Source organism: Odontesthes bonariensis, chromosome 23 (assembly GCF_027942865.1).
Source record: "Odontesthes bonariensis isolate fOdoBon6 chromosome 23, fOdoBon6.hap1, whole genome shotgun sequence".
NCBI classification, from domain to species: Eukaryota; Metazoa; Chordata; class Actinopteri; order Atheriniformes; family Atherinopsidae; genus Odontesthes; species Odontesthes bonariensis.
In genome coordinates this window covers 30,822,595-30,848,069 of record NC_134528.1, presented here as the reverse complement: position 1 = coordinate 30,848,069, position 25,475 = coordinate 30,822,595, and the positions used below count along the sequence as shown (strand labels likewise).

General features: G+C 41.8%; 1 protein-coding gene across 4 annotated transcripts in view; it reads right to left on the bottom strand.

Moving 5' to 3' along the window:
• Positions 1–25,475, bottom strand: part of exoc6 (exocyst complex component 6) — a 104,653-nt gene that overhangs the window by 43,795 nt on the left and 35,383 nt on the right. For all 4 annotated transcript variants that reach the window (XM_075458141.1, XM_075458143.1, XM_075458142.1 and 1 more), the window contains exons 2-5: positions 23,463–23,634; positions 12,197–12,244; positions 11,933–12,023; positions 6,735–6,780 (exon numbers count right to left, since the gene is read on the bottom strand). In XM_075458141.1, the coding sequence (XP_075314256.1) occupies positions 6,735–6,780; positions 11,933–12,023; positions 12,197–12,244; positions 23,463–23,634 (357 nt within the window). The remainder of the gene's footprint in view (positions 1–6,734; positions 6,781–11,932; positions 12,024–12,196; positions 12,245–23,462; positions 23,635–25,475) is intronic.

The following is a 25,475-nucleotide window of genomic DNA, read 5'->3' as shown; positions in this document are numbered from 1 at the left end:
CCTATTTTTCAGCTGTCTATGGACACCCACCATATACCATTAGCATGGAAAACATCCCACATAAAGCCTATTCCCAAAAAGAAATGCCCAAAAGAGCACAATGACTATCGGCCAATAGCTCTTACATCGGTGATCATGAAGTCACTTGAGAAGATCATAGTTAAACATCTAAATAGACAAATGGGAGGGCTTCGAGACCCCTACCAATTTGCATACAAGCAAGGCCGTAGCACAGAGGATGCAGTGGTTTCATTGGTTCACATAATATCTAAACATTTGGACAAACCCAACATGTATGCCAGGGCTCTTTTCCTTGATTTTTCTTCAGCGTTCAACACCATTCAGCCAAATTTACTTCTGTCCAAAATGATTGTGTTTGAGATAAACCCATATATTATTCGCTGGTACTTTTCTTTCCTCACAAACAGGATCCAGCTGGTTAAGGTAAACAACACACTATCTTCTCCCATTACCACCAATGTTGGAGTTCCCCAGGGTTGCATAAGCTCCCCCATTGTTTACCATGTATACCTCTGACTGCACCACCAACGTGCCTAATCAATATCTTCTGAAATACTCAGACGACTCCACGTTAGTGACTCTTTTTACAAAAACAAAAACAAAACCTGATGACCACACTCTGTACCAAAGCAATGTGGACTGGTTAATTAAATGGTGTGATGATAACTACCTCATCATCAACACAGTGAAGACAGAGGAGGTCATTTTTGGAAAACCACCCAATCTCCAACTACCCCCAGTTAAAATCCATGACTCAGACATCACTCAGGTCTCAACCTACAAATATCTCGGTGTAATGATTGACCAAAATCTGACATGGACTGACCACATAGACTTCACATGCAAAAAAATTCAACAGCGCATCTATTTCCTGCGAAAGTTACGATCCTTTGGTGCCAGTGCCCAAATAATCTTTTTATTTTTTACATCTGTGACCCAGAGCGTCATGCTTTACTGCAGTACAGCTTGGTATAACAGCCTCTCTGTCAAAGATAAAGCTAAACTTCAACATCAAATCAAAATCTGCTCAAAGATCATTGGGCTGCCTATATCACACTTATTCCAGGAAGCTCACAACAAAAGTATGCTCAGACTGGCCACATGCATCTCCACTGACATCACACACATACTACACCAAGAGTATAGATTATTACCTTCAAATAGGCGTTTTAGAGTTCCCTTCTACAACCGCAACAGACTTAAACATTCCTTCATACATCAATCTATTCTCTTGTTGAATCTGCAGTCTTAGAGCTGTATGTAGTACAATCACCCCATGGAAAATTGTCCTCACTTTATGTATGTCTGTATGTATGCGATGTATGTATGTAATGCGCAATATTGTGCAATAGTCCTGTGATGTTACATGTTTGTCTTGTCCTTCCTTAAACGAGCCTTGTTCAGAGATGCAAAATGAATTTCAGTGAAAACTGACAATAAAGTATTATCGTATCGTATAACACCAGAGTGCACACACTCATTTTCAATGCTGCGGTTGAGGCTGCAGCAGTGGGCAAAGCTCACCCCTTCTTTACAGGCTATGTACACACGTAGCCGGGTATTTTTAAAACCGAATGTTTCTCCCCCTCCGTTTATAAAATAATCTGTATCCACATTACCTCGTTTTCGAAAAAAACACCTTCCACACATAACCGAACATCTGCGTTTTCACCTGTCTTGAGAACCCAAATGCTGTTTTGCGCAATCTGCCCTCGTCAGCTAAATAATAAAGTGTGCACGCAACTTTTTTGAGCACACTGACAGGTGATCGCATGACTGTGGACTGCCCCTCGATATGAGGACGTAATAATTCCGACAGCGAGAGGACTGAGGACTGGGACATGCGAAATTGTCACGCCATTCTTCTGGGAGTACGACTTGGGCGTGTAAAATCAAGGCAGTAAACAGCGCCTGCACAATAATAACCACCACAGTTCTCAAGGCATCCATGCTTCTTCAGTAAACAAAGGTCGCACTTTAGACTTTAAAGCAGATTTGTTGTTGTTTTGGCGCATATTGTGACGTTCGAAAACGCAAAACTCCGGTTATCTCTGTCTACACGCAGCTGCATAAACGGAGTTTTCAAAAATTTTCACTTTGCCCGGAGTTTTTAAAAACATTCGTTTACGATGCGTTTTTATGTGGATGACAGGTCCAAACGTAGAAAAATATATTCGTTTTAGCAGATACCCGGCTACGTGTGGATGGGGCCACAGAGACACACATTAACAGACTGGAACATTTCACATGAAGGCTCTGAAACTAGGCATAGGTCCTCCCAGCATCTGTCGGACTGGCAATGGGAAGATTTCATTATGAGCAGTGCTTCTTTTTGTGTAAAAATGGGACGTGTAACATGCTCTTTGTCAAGAATCAGCAGTTTGTAATGATATACTAGACTTTTTTTCTTTTTCTTTTTAAATGTAAAGATGGACAGAAAAACAAATCATGGAAAATGTTTTTTCTCTTTTAAAATACAGTATCAAAATATGATGAGATAGTGGGGTCTACTTTAAATGTTTATTGAATTGAAACCAATATTGGAGCAACATGAAAAGGAAAGTACACCCTCTTTCTTTCTACGGTTCACATCAGCACAAACACCTCACAACAACTGCCAAGCACCGTGATGGAGGAGGAGGCTTTGGGCTTGTTCTGCTGCCACAGAACATTGCAGTCATTAAGTCAACCATGAACTGAATCAAATGTGAGGCCATCTGTCTTACAGCTGAAAGGTAGGCTACGTATTAATATGCATACAGTGTGGGCAACTATCACTCATGATTACACAGCCAGGCGTGAACATACGGACTTAGCGCTGTCGAACCATCCTGGATGGATGTTAGAAGCAGGTCTGAACAGCCTCAGAGTGTGAGCTGAGAGTGCTGATCACAGAGGTGGAAGCCCAAAAGCTTGTCTCGGAGTAGAAGTTAGTGCAGTCTGCTCAGTGCAGTGATGATGCACAGGCGGCGTGTGGGTGACACAGATGGTGGGCTGACATCACACAAAGAGAGGGTGTCTGTTGTTCTTCATGAAAAGTGTCAGTAAAACAAAGCAATAATAATGATTCACATAGATTGTGAAGCAGAAATTGGGGAGTCCGTTGCCAGGGAGACCCCACATTGAGCCCCCACATTGAGCCCTGTGCCGGGTCCAATCACAGTCCTGAGCCCCGACTGTGAAAAGGCTGAGCGCCATGTTGCACCCTCTCAAATGTTATCAATACTATCAAAGACAAGTTGAAGTTGAGGATGAATTATGTACTCGGAGATATAAGTTGTTAAACTAAGTATGTTTATTCTCATCTATTTTTTTTTGTTTTGTTCTGTTTTATTAACTGTGTGCATCACATCCAAATGCAGCAGCTGCACCAGCCGATGGCTTTACTCTTTGGAGGGATGGGTCTGTGCCGTCCCTGACACTCCATGATACGTCCACCTCACTTAAACAAAGAAAGCTATTCAGGTTACTGGTGACTGTCCTTGTGGAAGAGATAGATGGCATGTCAGCAGTGTGAAATATGTTTTAGGTTTTCGGTGCCCACAACAAGACAAGTTATTAAAGTTGGAATGACACAGCATTTGCCTCCAGTAATACAGTAACTGTAAACTGAAAATGATGATGGCCTTTCTAATGCTGAAGTTATTCTTCATAGATTATCAAACCAATTGCACATCTACATACATAATGATGACAGCTCAGTAACTTGAGTGTAAATATTAGTTGGAATACTTCTGTTAAGAGACAGTGCAGAGGTGCTGTCACGTGACCCGACCAAAACAAGGGGAGTCCTCATATTTTCACCACTGCTTGAGACTTTTGTCAGCACATTCTCATCCCCCCTTCACTTTCAGAAAACCAGAAACTTTCTGTATGTGTACAGTTTATACATGAGGCCCCAGAGGTTTTTTGTGTCCTGATCCGTGAAACCTTCGAAGCGAACAGGGTGTACCCCAAGTTATCAAGATTTGTTCTCTTTAAGGCTGCATAAATCACAAGGGTTCAGTATTAGGTCAGTGTGCTAAGCTCCCATCATTAGACTGATAGGCAGGCTGTGAAGGGATCTAATTTGTTGGTCAGTGAGTGTAAAATGTGTTGTTGACAAATGAATAGAAGACACAAACTGTGCAGTGAAAAGGTCTGGCAAAATGCAGAGCAAGAGGACAGAAGACACAAAGGTTAGAGGTGGTTGGAAATTGAACAGAATGTGACCCGAGTGTCAGCACATACATAACAGTAATGTGTATTTGCAGACTAATTCAAAGGTATGGCAGGCCATGTCATTAGAGTTTAAAGTATCTTTCTCTCTCTCTCTCTCTCTCTCTCTCTCACACAGACACACACACACATCACAAAGTGGTCAACATGGTCTAATTGCCTTGGACTGGCTGTGAGCCACGACAGACCAGCAATGAGGGGGCCTTGTTGTGAACAAGGGCACACTGAGGGTCAATTGTCTCTCCAGTGAATAGTCTCCTCCTTTTGTACACAGTAATGAACAAGAAAGGGTCATTATTTTCCTGTCCAAAGTGAACTCCCCTCCCTTCTTTCTACAGACAGGCATGTAATACACCCAAAAAGGCAGTTCATAAGGTAAAAATGAAGTTCTCTTAAACTTGTAGAGCAGAGTATTAGTTCAAATTAGTAGGAAACCTGCATAATATATATACTTTTGCAGATAGGTTTGAACTTGAGTTCTATGCTATTTTTGTGTAAGAAACCTAAGTAGTTTTGCTTGTTATTACAGTGTTATTAACTCGTAGAAATTCAGTCTTCTTTCAGCCTCTGAGACCTGAGGTTACACCACTACGAACCATTACAAGACTTTTGGAAAAAAAACATCAAAACAATTATTCCATGTCTGTCCAAAATCAGGCTTTAAAAACTCATGGAAACATGTTGGTCTGACCCAGTGTTTCTCAATTCTGGTCCTCGGGACCCACTGCCACTGCATCAAGCTCTGCAGTGGCCTGATCAGGAGCCATTCATTTGAGTGGAAAGCATTTCCAGACAGTAGCTCTGCTCTAATAAAATCCTGATTTTAGAACCGCAGCTTCATCTGACAGAATCACCATTAAAATAGCTCAAAGACGGTGTCTGTGCGGTGAATTCAGCTGAACTTACATGTACCATGATCCCCCACAGAGGAAGTTAGAAGCTGCAGGATGTCTTTAACATTTTCTCAAACAGTGTAGTGTCACAGCACTAAACATACTGCAGTTAATAACTTGATTTGCTCCCATGCATGTATATTGGGATAAGGACGTGGTCCAGTTACTTGGCCAAGTCAACCTGAAACTGTGGCTCCACAGTGTGAGTAACCATGCTGATTGTTGCATCTTTGTCCATAACCAAGATATTAAATGGTGACCTCTCATTCTAGCTTTCCCTGACACAAGTCCATCAACAGATTGTGTAAAGGAAAAAAAAAATCATATAGCTATAGTGAAATAACAAGAAAGGTGAGTGCTAAATTATAAGCTAACATTTAGCACTAGGTGTAAGTAAATTTAAACTGGAAGCTCTCAAAATCTCTTCAGAGTTTTATATTTCAGTAAAACAAGCCAACAAATCTACAAACACTGCCTGTACCGACCTCTTAGTGAATAATCTCCCATGCATGTCTTTTCAGACTACAGACCATGTGCACTAAAAAAAAGAGAGTATGGAATGACCCTCTATAGACTTTTGGGTGGAAAATGATTGACTAAATATTTCATCAGAGATGTTGATACTAGAGAAGTTGAAGGAACTCTGTTGGACCCGAAGATGTGTTGGAGCCGGCACATGGCAACCCTCACAAGTATTGCACTTAAAAGGCACTTAACATGTAGGTTTCACTTTTGAGACTGAATGGCTTACACAATAATTCACATTCACGAGTTTATGTGGCTGTTTACACCTGGTAATAAGATGCATCTTTGGTGTTAGTTATCACCTGTATTAAAATGTGCCTCCACATTACGTTTCATAGAAATAAACATGTAATCTATGTGAGACACAATCAGTTGGGCCTTGCAAAATAAGCAGGATATTAGCAATGAGTCAAATAAACTTTCTGTAAAATCCAGTATTATATACAGTCGGCTGAAAAAATTATATAGGTTCAGCCATGACCACATTTCAGATTTGCAGAAGTCATATTAAGCCCAAAATGCTGATAAAATTCCAACATGTTTGTGATGTAATAGGTGGGTAAAATGAGCAATAAATGACAGGTAAGACATGTGCTGTAGCAGAGCTCAATGTAACCACACCTCTGCTGGCTTTAACAGGGAAATGGTTGACTTTAAACTGTACAATATTTACTGAAAACCAGTCTGTGAATAAAAGTGGGAAAAACAGGAAACAAAAAAAGTCATTTTACTACATGAAATGCATCCACAGGCAGTGTGCACCTTGCCACGTGTGACAACACAATGTGGCCTCATGTGCCCCAGACCACTTTACATCCTGACAAGCTTTTACATCTGCACTTAGAGCCGTCTACCTTTTAATAGACAAGCCACGATATAAGTAAATACCAGTAGTAAAGAGCTGTTCCCAACTGTGTAATGTGGTCTGTTTAAATGCTGAAGGACACTCCTGCTGCACACAGTGCAAAGAAAACATGGTTTAATCATAAGTGGCCATTCCAAGTCATATTGGTAAAAAAAAGCTCAGAGATTTCACTTCCTCTGAAGTTGTGATGGAATCCTTTGAGAGATGCTTACCTTTTGGATTCTAGCTGCTCCTTCAGTTTGCTGTACATTTCAAGCACTGCAGAGGAAGAAAACACAGGAAGCATTTTCTGTCAGTTTAGCCCCAAAATAACAAATGTACTATTAATAAATAAACATCAAAAAAGAAATAAAATAGTTGAAACTAATGCGTTTTGAACTTCCTCTGAGTTCTTCTGAAGCTTTTCCTGTGAAATCAGAGAACTGTCTTACAAGAAATGAATCCAACTGTCCTGAACGTGCTGTTATAAACTGTGATGGCACCAAGTTGACAAGACACTTTGTGAGTGCAATGACCAATGCGTGAGTATAATCAGCCTAAAAGTGTCCTTACTAAAAAAATCTGCAACATTTTTTGCAGAGCGGCTTGAACCTCACCACAGCTGTATGCCACTGGGAGTTCATCTAGTCTGTTGCCCATTTACCGCACTTGCACTTTTAGTAGAAATACAATGACAAAACAGTCTTTGGTCATTCTAGCGGTCACATATCCACAGAAATACAACCCCTAACCCTAACAAAAAAACAGCGTCATTATAATCATTACAAAAGACAAAATATTGCGCAGTTTGTGGCAGCAATGCTGTAAAAGAAAGCTCAACCACCATCATGTAATTAAACAGTTAAAAATTCCAAGCTTTTGATTCCAACTCTCATTATTAGTATGATACTTAATATTTTTCTACAATGTGTTAATCTTTAAAAAGAAAAGTATCCTGGAATGGAGAGAGCTCACTCTGTGTGACAGGAAGTTGGATAAATGAAGGAGCAGACAGGCAAAACTGATCACTATGTTTTTAACATATTCAAGTGAAAACTATACAGATAGAATAGAATAGAAAATACTTTATTCATCCCCCGTGGGGGAAATGCAAATTGTCATGTAGCTCAATTAGAATATTTACAATAATTGTATATGAAAACAAAATAATATAACAATAAATAAATACATTAAAGAAAACCATGTCAGCAGTCACTGTTAAAAAGCCTTCTGGCTGTGGGGACAAAGGACCTCCTGAAACTCTCAGTCCTGCAGCCTCTCACTGCAGCTGCTCCTCTGACCTGCCAGGATGCTGTGGAGACCTTTTTTATTGTTGGTATTTACTGTTTATTATTTATAGATGGATGTAGCCAACTAGTTTTAAAATCATGCAGAACTGTGTAAAATACACAGGGCATGCATAGAGCATACTCTATTTTTTGTGTATTGCTCACAGCTGAGTGAAGCTGACACCCCACCCACGTGAAAAATTCAAGCAAATAGATTGATCGGTTAGTGCTCCGTTTGTGCTGGTTTGTGCCGTTAAAATTTTCGTTTGTGCTGCTTTGGTTTCTGAGATATTAAAGATTATTTTTTAGGTCATCCAAAGGTCACCATCCCCCCATATTACTCCAAAACAAACCAAAGTAGTCTACTTTTTTAGTGCTCCGTTTGTGCAGGTTTGTGCCGTTAAAACGGGCGTTTGAGCTGCTTTCGTCTCCGAGTTACGTTTTACTTTCAGTTGATCACATGATTTCACTATATTGATCAGGAGGCAATGAATTTCATCTGCTGCAGGTTGTAGTCATTCTGTTTTGTTCCAGTAAGTTCTTTTCGCCAATTCAGTCAGTGGGAAGTTGTCGGATATGTTGCTAACGCAGGAGAGAACAGAATTAACACCCTTGAGTGACATTCAGTGACGGTAATGCAATCCTTGCCAACCATTAATAAACTAAATAAAAAAATACTGACTCCGTAAAATACATATAACTTCATTATTAGGCTAATGTCACTGTTATTTGCAGAAAGGGATTTTAAAAAACAAACTGGCTATCTTCTGTTCTCTCCTGCGTTAGCAACATCCGACAACTTCCTACTGACTGAATTTTAACGGCACAAACCTGCACAAACGGAGAACTAACCGATCAATCTATTTGCTTGAATTTTTCACGTGGGTGGGGTGTCAGCTTCACTCAGCTGACAACTTCCCACTGACTAAATTGGCGAAAAGAACTTACTGGAACAAAACAGAATGACTACAACCTGCAGCAGATGAAATTCATTGCCTCCTGATCAATATAGTGAAATCATGTGATCAACTGAAAGTAAAACGTAACTCGGAGACGAAAGCAGCACAAACGCCAGTTTTAAAGCGGAAGTCGGCAACTTTTTCTTAGTCATATTAGCCTGAACTGTCATGGGATTCTGGAAGTAGAATATTAAATAGACTGTTTAGGAAAAATAACGAAATCTGTAGCTCCCTCTGAAGCCTGTAATCATGCTTGCAAAAACCGAGCGCTCCCGGCTGTTTTTAACCAATCAAGTTAGGGTGGAGGAATCCTACCTGTCAATCACAGCTTGTGCACAAGTGAAATCATGTGATCAACTGAAAGTAAAACGTAACCCAGAGACGAAAGCAGCTCAAACGCCCGTTTTAACGGCACAAACCTGCACAAACGGAGCACTAAAAAAGTAGACCACTCTGGTTTGTTTTGGAGCAAGATGGGGGCATGGTGACGTCATAGGCCGAAATTAGCCTATAATTCATAATATCTCAGAGACGAAAGCAGCACAAACGAAAATTTTAACGGCACAAACCTGCACAAACGGAGCACTAAAAAAGTAGACCACTCTGGTTTGTTTTGGAGCAAGATGGGGGGATGGTGACGTCATTGGCCGAAATTATAATTCATAATATCTCAGAGACGAAAGCAGCACAAACGCCAGTTTTAACGGCACAAACCTGCACAAACGGAGCACTAAAAAAGTAGACTACTTTGGTTTGTTTTGGAGTAATATGGGGGGATGGTGACCTTTGGATGACCTAAAAAATAATCTTTAATATCTCAGAAACCAAAGCAGCACAAACGAAAATTTTAACGGCACAAACCAGCACAAACGGAGCACTAACCGATCAATCTATTTGCTTGAATTTTTCACGTGGGTGGGGTGTCAGCTTCACTCAGCTATTGCTCACCTGTCCCTTATTCTGTTTCTGTCTGAATTCTCTGTTTTTAATGTTACTTAGTGCTTCATACAAATCAAGTCATTGTAGTGGGTGACTAAGATTTATGTAGATGTTGAAAATAACAGCCTAAATGTCACATTTAATTCCAATATAAACAGATCTACTCAATTTTTCAAAAATGTACACAGACCATTGTCTTCATCATACCCTTGGTCTAGTTTAAGCATATGGCAATGAAAGTGAACAATCAACAGTATCCTCTTACAACCCTGTCTTATCTGATCATTCACAACCTTTGTGTTTACATCACTTGACTGAAAAGCATCTGAGATTACATTTCTTTATTGTGTCTATATAAGGAATCAATTCCATTAATACTTCTTTCAGTTGCATGAAAGAGCAGTGTTTCCCACACATAGACTAATTCGTGGCGGTGCGCCACAGATTAAACACCGGCCGCCACATATTGCGTTTCGTTATAATAATTTTTTTTAACGCTATTTAAAAAATATTCGTATTCGTTAAGCTGCATTTCCTTTCCCTGCTCTACCTCAGTCTCTCTGTCAGTCACGCGTCTCTCTCGCTTAGCCTACACACACACACACACACACACACACACACACACACAGCCCCTCCCCTCCGTGCACACCGCGTGTCTCCATCAGCGAGATCATCCCTGGAAGCGTGGAAGCTTGCTAGCTTCAGCGTCGCGTTAGATTAGCTCAACCGAAAGAAGACGGCTGGCGAAATTCACGAAAGGTTGGTATCACGTACACCTTTATAAAATCACACATTAAAAAGTCCTATAAAAATATTTTATATTTTGCATACAATGTTGTCCTGTCCCGTCCCGTCCCATAGCAAACAAGCGATTCGCCTTCTTTATAAAGTTAACTAGTCGCAAGTTTGCCGTAAAAAAAAAAAAAATATGTAGTTGGGTTGTCGAGGTCAAAACACAATCAAATAAAGTAGTTTTTTTAAACTCTTACACTGAATGTTTACTGCTTCAATCCAGATGAGTATTGAAAAATATTTTCCGCGATTGATAAAGAGACGTGCGTGTTGAGGATGAGGAGCAGCCTGAACCGGAGGTATCAGTCTGAAACAGCTGAACAGTCCCACCAGTGTAATTAGCTATGTTATTCATTTGTTTACAATGAAGATGTGAATATTAATACAATAAAGTTCTGTGTGACCAATTATTAACGAAGGAATTATTTTGAAGAATTTTTATTTTTTACACCCCCCCAACTCTCGGGGACTAGAGTTAGCGCAGCACTGCATCTTCTCCTCTGATAAACAGTTGTGATGGTGCAGAGAAGGTTTTTAAGTAAAATAAACATCACAAGCTGATTTTATTTGGAAAAATAGCACGTTGTTGTGAGAAGACTGTGATGTGTGTGAATAAAGGATTTTATATTAATATGTAACTTCATACACAGTCCTGTCTCGTGCAAATGATAAGTATCACACACACACCATGGCTCAACACCAGGGCCCAAGTTGAGCACTAATCAGTAGACGCTTTCGGACAGAGCCGTTCTAAGAACGCAGTTATCAGAACTGTCCTACTCGAATTTCGTTCTGATAACTATCCTTCCCCAGCGGAACTGTTTCAGTCTGCATTCGCACATGAGTCGGGACCTGATAGGGACTGATGCGCCGTGCGCAGCCGTCTGCGTCAGTGACGTGTTACGTTAGCCGTTTAGCGCCACATTCAACAACAAAACAGAACAAAACAAAACCCGCGAAAAGTAAGGAGAGTAGAAAAAACACCACAAAGAAGCTAACATGGAGAGCGGGGAGGCCACCGTGTTCATGGTCTGCATGATGGTGATATTAATCATGGACGATCACATGGGGCGTCTAACATGGAGGCTGGAAGAGCTCACAGAGAGAGTCAGGAGACGATACTTTTTCATTTCATGAAGGAAGAAAGGAGAGCAGAGCGCTGCAGACAAATGAGACCAGTGTAAGTTTAACTTATTAAACACGCGCCGTAAACATTTCAGCCGTGATAGCATGACAAGAGGCGTAGCTACCGACCACCAAACACCTCCGTTAGATGTGTTCTATAGAACCATGAAAAGACCCGACCTCGGAGAAGGAGCTAAATAGTTATAGGAACTAAGGGAGATGGCCCCGAGTTCCTGTATGTCCGAACACGGGAGAAAACGGCCCCGCGGATTAAAAGGTTATTAGAACTGCCAATGGTTCCTACAGTCCGAAAGCGGCTAGTGTTACCTGGTATGCAGAGCTGGAGCTTCTCCACTGTGGTGGCCATGTTCCTCTGCTGGATCCGACAGCGAATCACCTCTTCTGTCTGAGCTTTCACCTGGGGGAGGGAACACACAATGGAGGGAAACAATGAGAGAGAGGCCACCACTGTTAACTACTGGGTTAAAGAGCGGTCATGTTGCTGTTAATGAGCATGCATGTCGTGACAGGAGAACAATAGCATAGTTTTGTTGTCTGTACGTTCAGACATTAACACATATATGAACTTACTTCACTCCCTGCTTCTTGTAGTCTTCGATTAGTGTCTGTCACTTGACCCTTTGAAAGCAAACACAGAAATGAGTTTAACTGTATGGTCTTCAAATGTCTATTTTCATTGTCAGAATTCATTATTCAAAAGGCCCACTGATATGTAGTCCTGACAGTCCAGTTAGGTGTTCCGTATTTTTTCTTTTTTCTGTACCAATGAGCTCAACTGAGTGAGAGTGGCAGAAAAACAAAAAAATAAATAAATCTGTAACAACAATGAATTAGAGAATATATTACGAGAAATTAATTCAAGAACAAATAAATGTGGTAATAATTTTTAATTATTATTTTTTGAGTATCCCCTCAGTAGAAACACCACCTTAAAGTGGTGGACAGGTTTGAGCATCCCCATGATTCTGAGAGTTGTGTTGTCAGGTGGTGTTACACTCTGATAGGGTCCCAGGACTCAGGAAAGTGGTCAGACGAAGAGGGATTCAAAGACCTTGATGGAGCAGCATCGGACAACAAAAGTCACCACGACCAGAAAATGGAAACCAGGGCATCTCCCTAGAGCCAGGCCTGGCGGTAGCTCACCGGCGCTGAGCCTTCGGCTGGGATTAGCTCAAAGAAGAGTCAGGAAGCCACCTCCACGTGAGCCCACCTGTTGCGGGTAGGAAATTCAAGATCGGATGCAGTGTGAGCTGGGTGGCGGGGGAAAGTGGGGGCCTGGGCGTGCTGATCCCCAGCATTACAAATGGAGGGAAAGAGCCTGAGCTGGTTTGTGAGGTGGAGCAGTACTAACTAGATTTAGTTGAGCTCACCTCCACACAATGCTGGTTCTGGAACCAAACTCTTGGAGAGGGGCTGGACTCTCTCATACTCTGAAGTTGCCCATGGAGAGGCGAGGCGGCTGTGGGGATACTCACAAGCCCTTGGCTGAGCGCCTCCGTGCTGGAGTTCTCCCTGGTGAGCGAGAGTGTCGCCTCATTGCGGCTGCAAGTCGCAGGAGAGAAGGTTCTGACTTGTTTGTGTGTATGCACCAAACAGCAGCTCAGATTACCTGGCCGTCTTGGAGTCTCTGGATGCCAACCTAAAAGGGGTGTTACTGGGGAATCTATTGTTCTTCTGGGAGACTTCAATGCCCTTGTGGGTAATAATGTAGTTACCTAGAGAGGCATGATTGGGAGGAACAGCCTCTCTGATCTGAATCTGGTTGTGCCTTGTTTTTGGACTTGCCGTGCCAGCTATGGATTGTCCATTACAAACACCATGTTCGAGCATAAGGTGGTTCACAAGTGTACCTGGTACCAGGCCAAGATCAATGGTTGACTGTCATCAGACCAACAGCCATATATCTTAGACACTCGGGTGAAGAGGGATAGAGATATCAGCTGATCACCACTTGGTGGTGAGTGGGATCCGTTGGGGAGAGACCCCGGGGGTCACCTGAAACAGCTGACAGGTATCAAGTGGCTAAAAGGGCTGCAGCATTGGTCAGTGCTGAAGCTAAAACTCGGGTGTGTGAGGAATTCTGGGAGACTATGGAGAATGACTTTTGGTTTGGCCTCAAGGATGTTCAGGCAGACCATTTGACAACAGAAAGGAAAAGCAGGGGTCTTCCCAGGTTGTGCTTGACCTGGGTGGAGAACTGCTGACCCGAACCTGAGGATATTGTCAAGCAGTGGAAGGAGCACTGAGGATTTTCTCCATTGAAGAGGCAAAATCTGAGGACTTGGGAGAAAACTCGTCCATCACCTTGGTGGAAGTCATTGAGGTTATTAAAAAGCTTCTCGGCGGTAAAGCACCAGGGGAGGATGAACTTCGCCCTGAGATGCTAAAGGTTCTGGACACGGTGGGGCTGTCTTGGCTGACAAGCCTCTTCAATGTCGCATGGAGACCTGGGTCAACACCTGTGGACTGGCAGACCAGGGTGGTGGTTCCCATTTTAAGAAGGTGTGTGTTCTAACTTCAGTGTTCTCCAGGGTGTTAGAGAGGAGGCTCCAATTGATTGTCGAACCTCAGATTCAGGAGGGGCAGTGTGGTTTTCGCACAGGACATGGAACAGTGGATCTTTACCCTTGCAAAGTTACTGAGGGGATCATGGGAGTTTGACCATCAAGTATACAAGTGTTTTGTAAAAGGCTTACAACTGTGTTCCCCGAGGGATTCTGTTGGGGGTGCTGAGGGAGTATGGGGTACCGGAGCCGCTTTTATGAGCTATCTGGTCCTATATAACGAAATCAAGAGCTGTGTCCATGTTCTTGGCACTAAGTCAAACTCGTTTACAGTGCATTGGACTCGGCAAGGGCTCCTGCTTGTCACGATCCTGTTTGCAATTTTCATGGACCGGATCTCAAGGTGTATTCGTGGACAGGAGAGCGTACTGTTTTGGAATCTCAGCGTCCTAGCTCTGCTTTTTGCAGATGATGTGGTTCTGTTGCCTTCATCAAACCAAGACATTCAGCCCACACTGGAGTGGTTCGCAGCTGAATGTAAAACACCCGGGATTTGAAGAGGGGACAACCTTTTGTCAACAATGTTGACAAATAGCTAAGGCTAAAGTAATAACAAAGGCCATTGCGAAATAACTAAAGCAAAGCCATCATGGTGTGGTTACTGCAAGTGGCAAGATATTGTTTTTCAGTTTTAAGCCACACCCACTTTGGGAAATCATTACCAACTTGATTATGTGGTTTCAATAGAAGCTCCTGACCCAGCATACCAGATTTTGCAAAAATCTGTAAATTTTTGGGATATTATTTTATTTTCACACACTTTGTTATTGCCACTTATTCCTTTATTACTCCACCTTACATTTCCTCATTCATTCTTTTTTTGTGGCACTCCAAGCGCCACTGTTGCACTATATGACATATACATTGTGGTTTGTTTGAACTAATTCCAACACAAATAAAACCCCAAATGGTGGATTGCTGAATATAGTTAAGTATCCTCCATTCTGAGAAAGATTTAATAAAAAACAGATAAGTACAGAGCCTTTATAAAAATGTGTTTATTATGAGGATTTTTATTTACATCTTTTGAAAATGAGTTGGAGCTGTGGGACAAAATATTGAAATGGACTAGAACAAAGTTTAATTGGGTTTTTGTTTATGAGATTTGTCAAAAGATAAATATAAAACCAGCTCAGTAGAATTGTGACAACTTAAAAGGTCCATAGCTCATATAAGCCGCTTTCGGACTGTAGGAACCTTTGGCAGTTCTAATAACCTTTTAATCCGCGGGGCCGTTTTCTCCCGTGTTCGGACATACAGGAACTCGGGGCTATCTCCCTTAGTTCCTATAACTATTTAGCTCCTTCTCCGAGGTCGGGTCTTTTCAAAAGCCGCTTTCGGACAGACCGTTCTAAGACAGTAGTTATCAGAACTACCCTCCTCGAATTTCGTTCTGATAACTATCCTTCCCCAGCGGAACTGTTTCAGTCTGCATTCGCACATGAGTCGGGACCTGATAGGGACTGATGCGCCGCGCGCAGCCGTCTGCTTCAGTGACGTGTTAGCCGTTAGCCGTTAGCGCTACATTCAAACACAAAACAAAACGCTAAAAGTAATGAGAGTAGAAAAAACCACCACCAAGAAGCTAACATGGAGAGTGGGGAGGCCACTGTGTTTATGGTCTGCATGATGGTGATATTAATCATGGACAATCACATCAGGCGTCTAATGTCGAGGCTGGAAGAGCTCACAGAGAGAGTCAGGAGACGATACCTTTTCATTTCATGAAGGAAGAAAGGAGAGCAGAGCGCTGCAGACAAATGAGACCAGTGTAAGTTTAACTTATTAAACAGGCGCCTGTTCTGTCTGTGTTGTATGAGTAAACATTTCAGCCGTGATAGCATGACATGGGGCGTAGCTACCGACCACCACACACCTCCGTCAGATTTGTTCTATAAGAACTATGAAAAGACCCGACCGCGGAGAAGGAGCTAAATAGTTATAGGAACTAAGGGAGAAAGCCCCGAGTTCCTGTATGTCCGAACATGGGAGAAAACGGCCCCGCGGATTAAAAGGTTATTAAAACTGCCAAAGGTTCCTACAGTACAAAAGCGGCTATAGTTCTTATAGAACGAATCTAACGGAGGTGTGTGGTGGTCGGTAGCTACGCCCCATGTCATGCTATCACGGCTGAAATGTTTCCTCATAGACACAGACACAACCGGCGGGTGTTTAATAAGTTAAACTTACACTGGTCTCATTTGTCTGCAGCGCTCTGCTCTCCTTTCTTCCTTCATGAAATGAAAAAGTATCGTCTCCTGCCTCTCTCTGTGAGCTCTTCCAGCCTCGATATTAGACGCCTGATGTGATCGTCCATGATTAATATCACCATCATGCAGACCATAAACACGGTGGCCTCCCGCTCTCTATTAGCTTCTTGGTGGTGTTTTTTCTACTCTCCTTACTTTTACCGTTTTGTTTTGTGTTTGAATGTAGCGCTAAACGGCTAACGGCTAACACGTCACTGAAGCAGACGGCTGCGCGCGGCGCATCAGTCCCTATCAGGTCCCGACTCATGTGCGAATGCAGACTGAAACAGTTCCGCTGGGGAAGGATAGATATCAGAACGAAATTCGAGGAGGGTAGTTCTGATAACTACTGTCTTAGAACGGTCTGTCCGAAAGCGGCTAATGTTACAACTATAATTCAAATCCAGGATTAAGGTAGAGATGGTGAAAAGTTCCATGATTATTGGAATGTGATTACTTCTGTAGTAAAGCAGTTATTTCTGTATTAAAAACTCTAAAGGCACAAATGTCTACTATTTTATTACTTCTCAAAGTCAATACTATAATTTCCTCATGCCTTTTTAAAACTTTGCTTGCTCGGATACCTTTAGGTTTAGTTGTGCCAAATGAGATGTCATGTGTCTGTCCAGCTTTCCTATTTCTATCTGCTCCCCCTTTTCATGCCCTCTCTTTTCCCTCTTTACCTCTCTCACTGCAGCTGCTCAGCCTTGTAATCAGCTCATTGTCCATGAAGAAGCAAGGACAAAGGCTGGCAAATTCAGATTAACCAGGCAGCGGGGACCTGAACCCATCGTCGGTGCACTGGGCCTTTCATGGGGTTTAATGGCTTGTGACAGGCTCTTTCTCACAGATTCAGTGACAAACTTCTCAATTCTGGTTGTGGATTTTTGAACCCTCAGCTCTTGTCACACGGCTGAGAACCATGACCCAATTGACCAGTCAGCTTTTTGATGACAACCCCTTCAACAGTGAAGTTTCCAAACGAGGGAAACCAACTACATAAGCACTGTTTCTTTTATTCACACAGTAAGGGTATGGCATTACACCAAGAGTGCTTGACAACAAATACATAGGTCAAATTTACAGAGACTTAACCAAGACTGTTATCCAAATCAGCATTATGCTACACTGGCCAGCAAGCAAGAAGTGGGTCTCTCCATAATGGGACAGCGGCCATTATTATTAATTAATTCAATTCAATTCATTTTATTTATATAGCGCCAAATACAACAAATGTCATCTCAAGGCACTTAGATAGTAAGTCCAATTCAAGCCAATTGGAATTCAATTAATTAATAATAATCATAATTCATAAAATAATCCAATTCGTTCATATAGAGCCAATTCAAAAACAATTTCCTAGCTAAGAAAACCAACAGATTGCACTGAAAACTTTTTGTTTTTCGGTCCAATCTCCCGGCCTGAGCGGCGTGCCTGAGGCGACTGTGGAGAGAAACGACTCCCTTTTAACAGGAAGAAACCTCTGGCAGAACCAGACTCAGGAAGGGTGGCCATCCGCCTCGACCAGCTGGGGTTTGAGAAGACAGAAAAGGGGGGGGCAGGGGGCCACCGCGACGGCGGCACTGTAACACCATTCAAAGGATATCTGTTGGAACAGGGAAACACGAGTTAATGACCATAATAATATCACATATACATAAAGAGAGTAAAGTGAGGAAAGGTGTGTCAGATGAGGCCCCCCAGCAGTCTAGGCCTATAGCAGCTTAACTATGGGATGTTTCAGGATCACCTGAGCCATCCCTAACTATAAGCTTTATCAAAAAGGAAAGTTTTAAGCCTGGTCTTAAAAGTGGAAAGGGTGTCTGCTTCCCGGACATTTACTGGCAGCTTATTCCACAATAGAGGGGCCTGATAACTGAAGGCTCTGCCTCCCATTCTACTTTTAGAAACTCTGGGAACCTCAAGTAAACCTGCAGTTTGGGAACGAAGTGCTCTGTTAGGAAAATATCTTACAATGAGATCTTTAAGATATGATGGAGCTCGGTCATTAAGAGCTTTATATGTAAGGAGAAGAATCTTAAATTCTATTCTGAATTTAACAGGGAGCCAATGAAGAGAAGCTAAAACTGGAGAAATATGATCTCTCCTGTTAGTTCTCGTCAAAACTCTGGCTGCAGCATTTTGGATCAACTGAAGGCTTTTCAGAGAATATGTGGGACAGCCCAATAATAAAGAATTACAGTAGTCCAATCTTGAAGTAACAAATGCATGAATTAGTTTTTCTGCATCACTCTGAGACAAGATGTTCCTGATTTTAACAATATTACGAAGGTGAAAGAAGGCAGTCCTAGAAACCTGTTTTATATGCGAGTCAAATGATAAGTTCTGGTCAAAAATAACTCCAAGGTTCCTCACTGTAGAACTAGAAGCCAAGGAAATACCATCTAGAGTAACTATATAGCTAGACAATTTCTCCCTGAAACGCTCAGGTCCAAAGATAACGACTTCAGTTTTGTCTGAATTTAGCAGCAGACAGTTCTGAGTCATCCAGGTCTTTATGTCTTTAAGACATGCTTGTAGTCTGACCAACCTATTGGTTTCATCTGGTTTTATAGATAAGTACAGCTGAGTATCATCAGCATAGCAATGGAAATTTATGCCATGCTGTCTAATAATGTTACCTAATGGAAGCATGTATAAAGTAAAAAGAATCGGTCCAAGCACAGAACCCTGGGGAACTCCATGACTTACTCTGGTGTGTGAGGAAGATTCTTCATTTACAAGAACAAACTGAAATCTATCAGATAAATATGATTTAAACCAGCCTAATGCAGTTCCTTTAATCCCAATAACATGTTCAAGTCTGTGTAATAAGATACTGTGATCGACCGTATCAAATGCAGCACTGAGATCCAACAGGACAAGCACAGACACAAGTCCGCTATCAGAGGCTAAGAGGAGATCATTGGTAACTTTCAGCAGTGCTGTTTCTGTGCTATGATGCACTCTGAATCCTGACTGAAACTCTTCAAACAGATTATTTCTGTGTAAATGATCACAAAGCTGAGCTGCAACTATTTTTTCAAGAACTTTAGACATAAAAGGGAGATTGGATATAGGTCTATAATGAGCCAACACTTCTGAATCAAGAGTAGGTTTTTTAAGTAAAGGTTTAATTACAGCAACCTTAAAAGTCTGAGGTACATATCCTGTCAACAAAGACAGATTAATCAAATCCAATATGGAAGTGTCAATTAATGGGAAAACCTCCTTGAACAGTCTGGTTGGGATTGGGTCTAAAACACAAGTTGATGGTTTAGAAGAGACTATTGCTGTTGTTAGATCAGAGAGATCAACTGGGCAGAAGCCGTCTAAATATAAATCAGGTTCTAAAGATACTTCTAAAGCTGCTGTACTTGATGATACATCACTGATAATAGTGGGAAGGACTCCATCAATCTTCTCTCTGATAGAAACAATTTTATTAATAAAGAAGCTCATGAAATCATCACTGCTGAGAGTTAAAGGAATAACTGGCTCAGCAGAGCTCGGACTCTTAGTCAGACTGGCTACAGTGCTGAAGAGAAACCTGGGATTATTCTTATTCTCTTCTATCAATGATGAATAATAAGCAGTTCTAGCTTTACGAAGGGCTTTCTTATACATTGTTAAACTATCTTTCCAGACTAACTGAGACTCTTCTAAATTAGAGGAACGCCACTGTCTCTCCAGCTTTCTTGCAGTCTGCTTTAAAGCACGCAGCTGTGAATTATACCAAGGAGCCAACCTCTTCTGACTGATTACCTTCCTTTTCAGAGGGGCAACATTGTCCAGTGCTGTACGCATTGAAACTATAGTGCTGTCAACAAGAGAGTCAAGTGTTGCTGGAGTAAAGTTTAGGTAGTCGTCCTCTGTCATATCTGCACATGGCAGTGAAGAAAAGGATGATGGAATTAATTCTTTAAATCTGGTTACAGCATCCTCTGATAGACACCTTCTATACGTAAATTTCTTCTCAGAAACTGTATAGTCAAGTAATGTAAACTCAAAGGTTATCAGAAAATGGTCAGATAAGACAGAGTTATGAGGGAACACTGTTAACTGTTCACTCTCAATGCCATAAGTCAGAACAAGATCAAGGGTGTGATTAAGGCAGTGAGTCGGTCTGTGAACACTCTGAGAAAATCCAATAGAGTCCAATATAGAATTAAAGTTCATATTCAGGCTGTCATTTTCAACATGTACATGAATATTAAAGTCACCCACTACAATGACTTTATCTGTACTCAGCACTAACTGGGATAAAAACTCTGAGAATTCAGACAGAAACTCAGAATAAGGGCCAGGTGGACGATACACAACAACAAACACAAGAGGTTTCTGGGATTTCCACTTTGCGTGGGAAAAACTGAGAATCAGATATTCAAAAGAGCTAAAACTAATCTTGGGTCTGGGACTGATGAGTAACCCTGATCTGAAGATAGCTGCCACTCCTCCTCCTCTGCCTGTGGTTCCAGGAACGTGAACATTTAAACAGTCAGAGGGAGTTGCTTCATTAATGCTAACATGATCCTCCTGCTGCAGCCAGGTTTCTGTAAGACAAAATATATCAATATGATGATCACAAATCAACTCATTCACTAACAGAGACTTCGAAAGGAGAGATCTGATATTCAGCAAACCACATTTAATAGTTTGATGTTTTTGTTTAGTTAAAGTTTTTGTTTTAATAATTTCTTTTTGCACAAGAGGATTTGCTCCTTTTGTGTTAATCGATTGGGTGGGTAGCAGCAGGTGGGAAGCTGCAGAGAAGTGTGTAAGACTACAACTCTGCATCCTGCTCTGAGCCCTGGGTTGTCATGTTTTAGGGTGGCAAATAAATTCATCCATATTTCTAGAAATGAGAGCTGCTCCTTCCAAAGTGGGATGGATGCCGTCTCTCCTCATCAGACCAGGTTTTCTCCAGAAAGATTGCCAATTATCTATGTAGCCCACGTTGTTTGCTGGACACCATCTAGACAACCAGCGATTGTAGGACGACATGCGGCTAAACATGTCATCGCTGGTCAGATTTGGCAGGGGTCCAGAGAAAACTACGGAGTCCGACATTGTTTTGGCAAAATCACACACCGATGCAACATTAATTTTAGTGACCTCCGATTGGCGTAACCGGGTGTCATTAACGCCGACGTGAATAACTATTTTACCATATTTACGTTTATCCTTAGCCAGCAGTTTTAAATAGGATTCTATGTCGCCCGCTCTGGCCCCTGGAATGCATTTGACTATGGCCGCTGGTGCCTCTAATGCCACGTTTCTGACTATAGAGCTGCCAATTACCAGGGTTTTATCCTCAGCGGGTGTGTCGCTGAGTGGGGAAAATCTGTTAGAAGCGTGGACAGGTCGATGGTGAACAACGGGCTTGACTTTAGAGCTATGCCTCTTCCTGACAGTCACCCAGCCACGATGTAATCCTGGCTGCTCAGGTTCTGCTAGGGGGAGGCTAATGGAGCTAGCTACGCTAGGTGGCTCCACACTGGCAAAAGGGGCCTGGCTCGCTATCGGTTGATTTTCAACAGTGCAGAGCCGAGCTTCCAATTCAGATAACCTCGCCTCCAAAACTACAAAAAGACTACATTTGTTACATGTACCATTATCGCTAAAGGAGGCAGAGGAGTAACTAAACATCTGACACACGGAGCAGGTGAAAGCAGGAGAAGGAGGAAGAGAACCGGTAGCCATGCTACGCTAGAGAACCAGACACACCGTTAAAAAGTGAGAATAAAGATTAAAGATCTGTAGGAGTGTGTTAGAACAGAACGGTAAGCTATAGAGTTTAACTATGCAAAATTGTGTAAGTTATAGATCGAAATAAAGTGATTATCAGTACTCCAAGCGGAGCAAGAAATTCCACAGTGCACAAGCAAGGTAACAGGAAGTGATGCAACACGCCTTACCGCAAAGCGTCACAGCGTCAGCTCTACAATGTTCCATTAAAGAGAAAGACCCTGACGCTTTGCTGGTTATTACAGTTGTCTGCTGTACTGCACGCTCTATGGTGATTGTGACCATGTCAAGGTCAAAGGCTATCGGAATTTACCATCATTTTCTTTTGCATTTTTAACACTCTTATTTAGATTATAGCCTATTAAAGGACATTTCAAGCAGAAACAGTTGACACTTTATATACACCTTGTTTGCCCTGTTTGGGTCTTAAATGTACATGTGTCTTGTAAAATCAAAAGACGAACAAATGATGTTTAGACAAAATCCATGGACATGCCTCTCAAAGCAAAGTTAAGCAAGGTCAGGGATAGGAGCAATGGCGTGTGTCAGAACTAACATCATAATCCATTGCACACTGGGCGCTTGGTGTCATTTCCTTTGGTGTCAATAATGCTCATTCATCTCTTAATTTTTGCAACCTGTTAAGTGCTGCACAAGTGACCCCTCTGAAAAAGAGAAGGGGCAGAGAGAAGAGTGTGCAAGCTATTTTGTCTTTTTAGGTATCCGTACGACCAATTAAAGCTCAAGACTCTACTGGACCTCCCATGATGCACCTCTCCTCCCTGTGCTCTCTTTTCTCTCCATGTACATGACATTATTGTGGTAATTAACTCGTGTTTCCCTATTCCAACAGGTATCCTTTGAATGGTGTTATGGTGTTTGTTGTCCCCTCTTTCCTATCCTCTCAAACCCCAGCTGGTGGAGGCGGATGGCCACCCTTCCTGGTTCTGGTTCTGCCAGAGGTTTCCTCCTGTTAAAAGGGAGTTTTTTCTTCACCTCATGCATGCTCAGGGCAAGGGATTGGTTCAAAGACAAGTCTCAATGCAATCTGTTGATTTTCTTGAGCCAGGCAACTTTTTTTAATTGACTCTGTATATAAGAATTGGACTTATTTGGAATTGAATTAATTGGATTTGATTGGATTATAATAAATTGAACTGTATTTATTGTAACTGGCTTGAATAGGACTGTATCTTTGAACTGCCTTAAGTTGATATTTGTTGTCCTTTCATCATCAATATGGTCAGTAATCCTCTTTGCACTAATTTCTCTTACCATAAGTTTCTCTGCATCAGAACGAACTTTAAGAAGCTCTGTGATTGCATCCACAAACCCCTGGTGGTGGAAATTGCACATCTTTTCAATCTCACGGTCATGGTTCCTTATCCTGGCATCCAGCTTTTCCATGAAGCGCTTATGGGCATTGGGCTGGTCATCATAAATAGACCTGAAAGAAACATAAGAGGGGAAAATTAGAGGGAGGGAAAGTTGAAGGAATAAAAGAGAAATGGGGTTAGGAGGGAAGGAAAAGATGGAAGAATATAAGGGACATAACTTTCATAATAAAATAGATAATACTGTGCAAAAGCCTTGAGCCATCTCTCATTTCTCTATGTGATGCCTGGAAAACTGGAAATAGGTGCAACAATTTGTTTAAACACGTCTTAACAGAGGACCATCCCTTGAGTTAGGTGCCTTATTAATGCTTGGTTGATTCATTTGGTCAACTGCTTAACAAACAGACAAAAAAAACTTTGTTGAAAAAGATTGGATGAAATTAAATCACTCCCTGCTGCAATGCTTTTATTTTATGTAAAGCACTTTGAATTGTTTGTACATTTGCTATACAAATAAATTTGATTTGATTTGATTTGAATACACCGTCGCAATGAAATTTGCAGCTGCAAAGAAATATGGAGTGAAATAATCTCCTCTCTAAAAGATGGTCAGGTGTATCATATGCTAAAGGAAATCTGTAAGGAAGCATTGGAGCTCCTTTCCATAGCATTTGAACAATTAAAACAGCTCTTACTATGGCCGCTGCTCAAATACTTTATATATTTCACTTAATTAGTCTAGTTGAATAGTCTATTTTACTTAGGAACCTTCATATCTGACTAACTTTGTGTGGATCAATATTAAGCCAGAAGGGTGAGAGTGAGCAGCCAGTGACAACAATGACAACAAGTTTGCAATCGAAAAAGTATGTAAAGCACTTCCTGAAGGAGATTTATTGACCATCTGTATTTTCAGTGATGCAGACCCACATCACAGCACTGAAAATAAGGGTGCTTTCACACCAGAACCATTTGGTCCGCTTTAAACGGACCAGAGTTTGTTTCCTCGGATAGTTCGCTTTGTTTGGCCAGGAGTGAAAGCTCATCCGAACTCTGGTATGGACCAAACAAGCAAACGCTGATTCGCCTGAAAAAAATGCCTCTCCGTTCGCTTGCAAGTGAACCCTGGTGCAGTTCACTTACAGTGGATAATGAAAATGCACTATCCAGAGAACCAAAAAGAAGAAGTAACGTAATCTGTGTAACCCCAGCAGTGCATCGTAGTCTCTCGCTCGCCGCCATCTTTTTAGGTACTGTTGCATTCATCTCATGTATGAGGCATCACACTTGATAGCCCCCTGCCTCGCCTGTTGCTCACATTGGCGGCTTCTTGTAAAAGAAAAACAATTAGGTTTGAACACCAAAATAAGAACATAAACTCAGAGACTGTATAAATTTGGTGTTGCTTCATTGTTTCTTTTGTTGTGAACACGCTGGCTGAGGCGGGTGGATTTCCGATTTCAGGAAAGTTTTTTTTAACACCTTAAAACATACAATGTATTTAGTGTAGTTTGAATATATGTTGAGTGAAAATGTGAAAATCAATCTATAGCCCCTTTCACACTGCGACCCGCTACCTTAGCGGGTCCAAATTGCACCTTCGACCCGCGTCGAGCAATGTGAACGCTTGGCGTGTTGGTGACCCGTGTCGCAGAGCGCCACACGAAACACATAAAATGCTGGGCGTGTACAATGACGTAGGCACAAGCCATGCGTCGGAGGTAGGGTTAAATACACCTTGAGGACTCGTTTTTGCAATTGTATATGCAGTTCATGGAGATGTTATTTTACGGGGTGTGGATGGTCACAACGTGGGATGCCGCCGAAGAACATATGCGGAGAATACAAGAGCACTATAGTCCCCGAAATGTCGCGGTAAATAACGTCCTCTGCTCGGAGGCTGAGGAGCTCGCGGACCTCCTTGTCTCCCCAGTTGGCCATATTAAAAAAT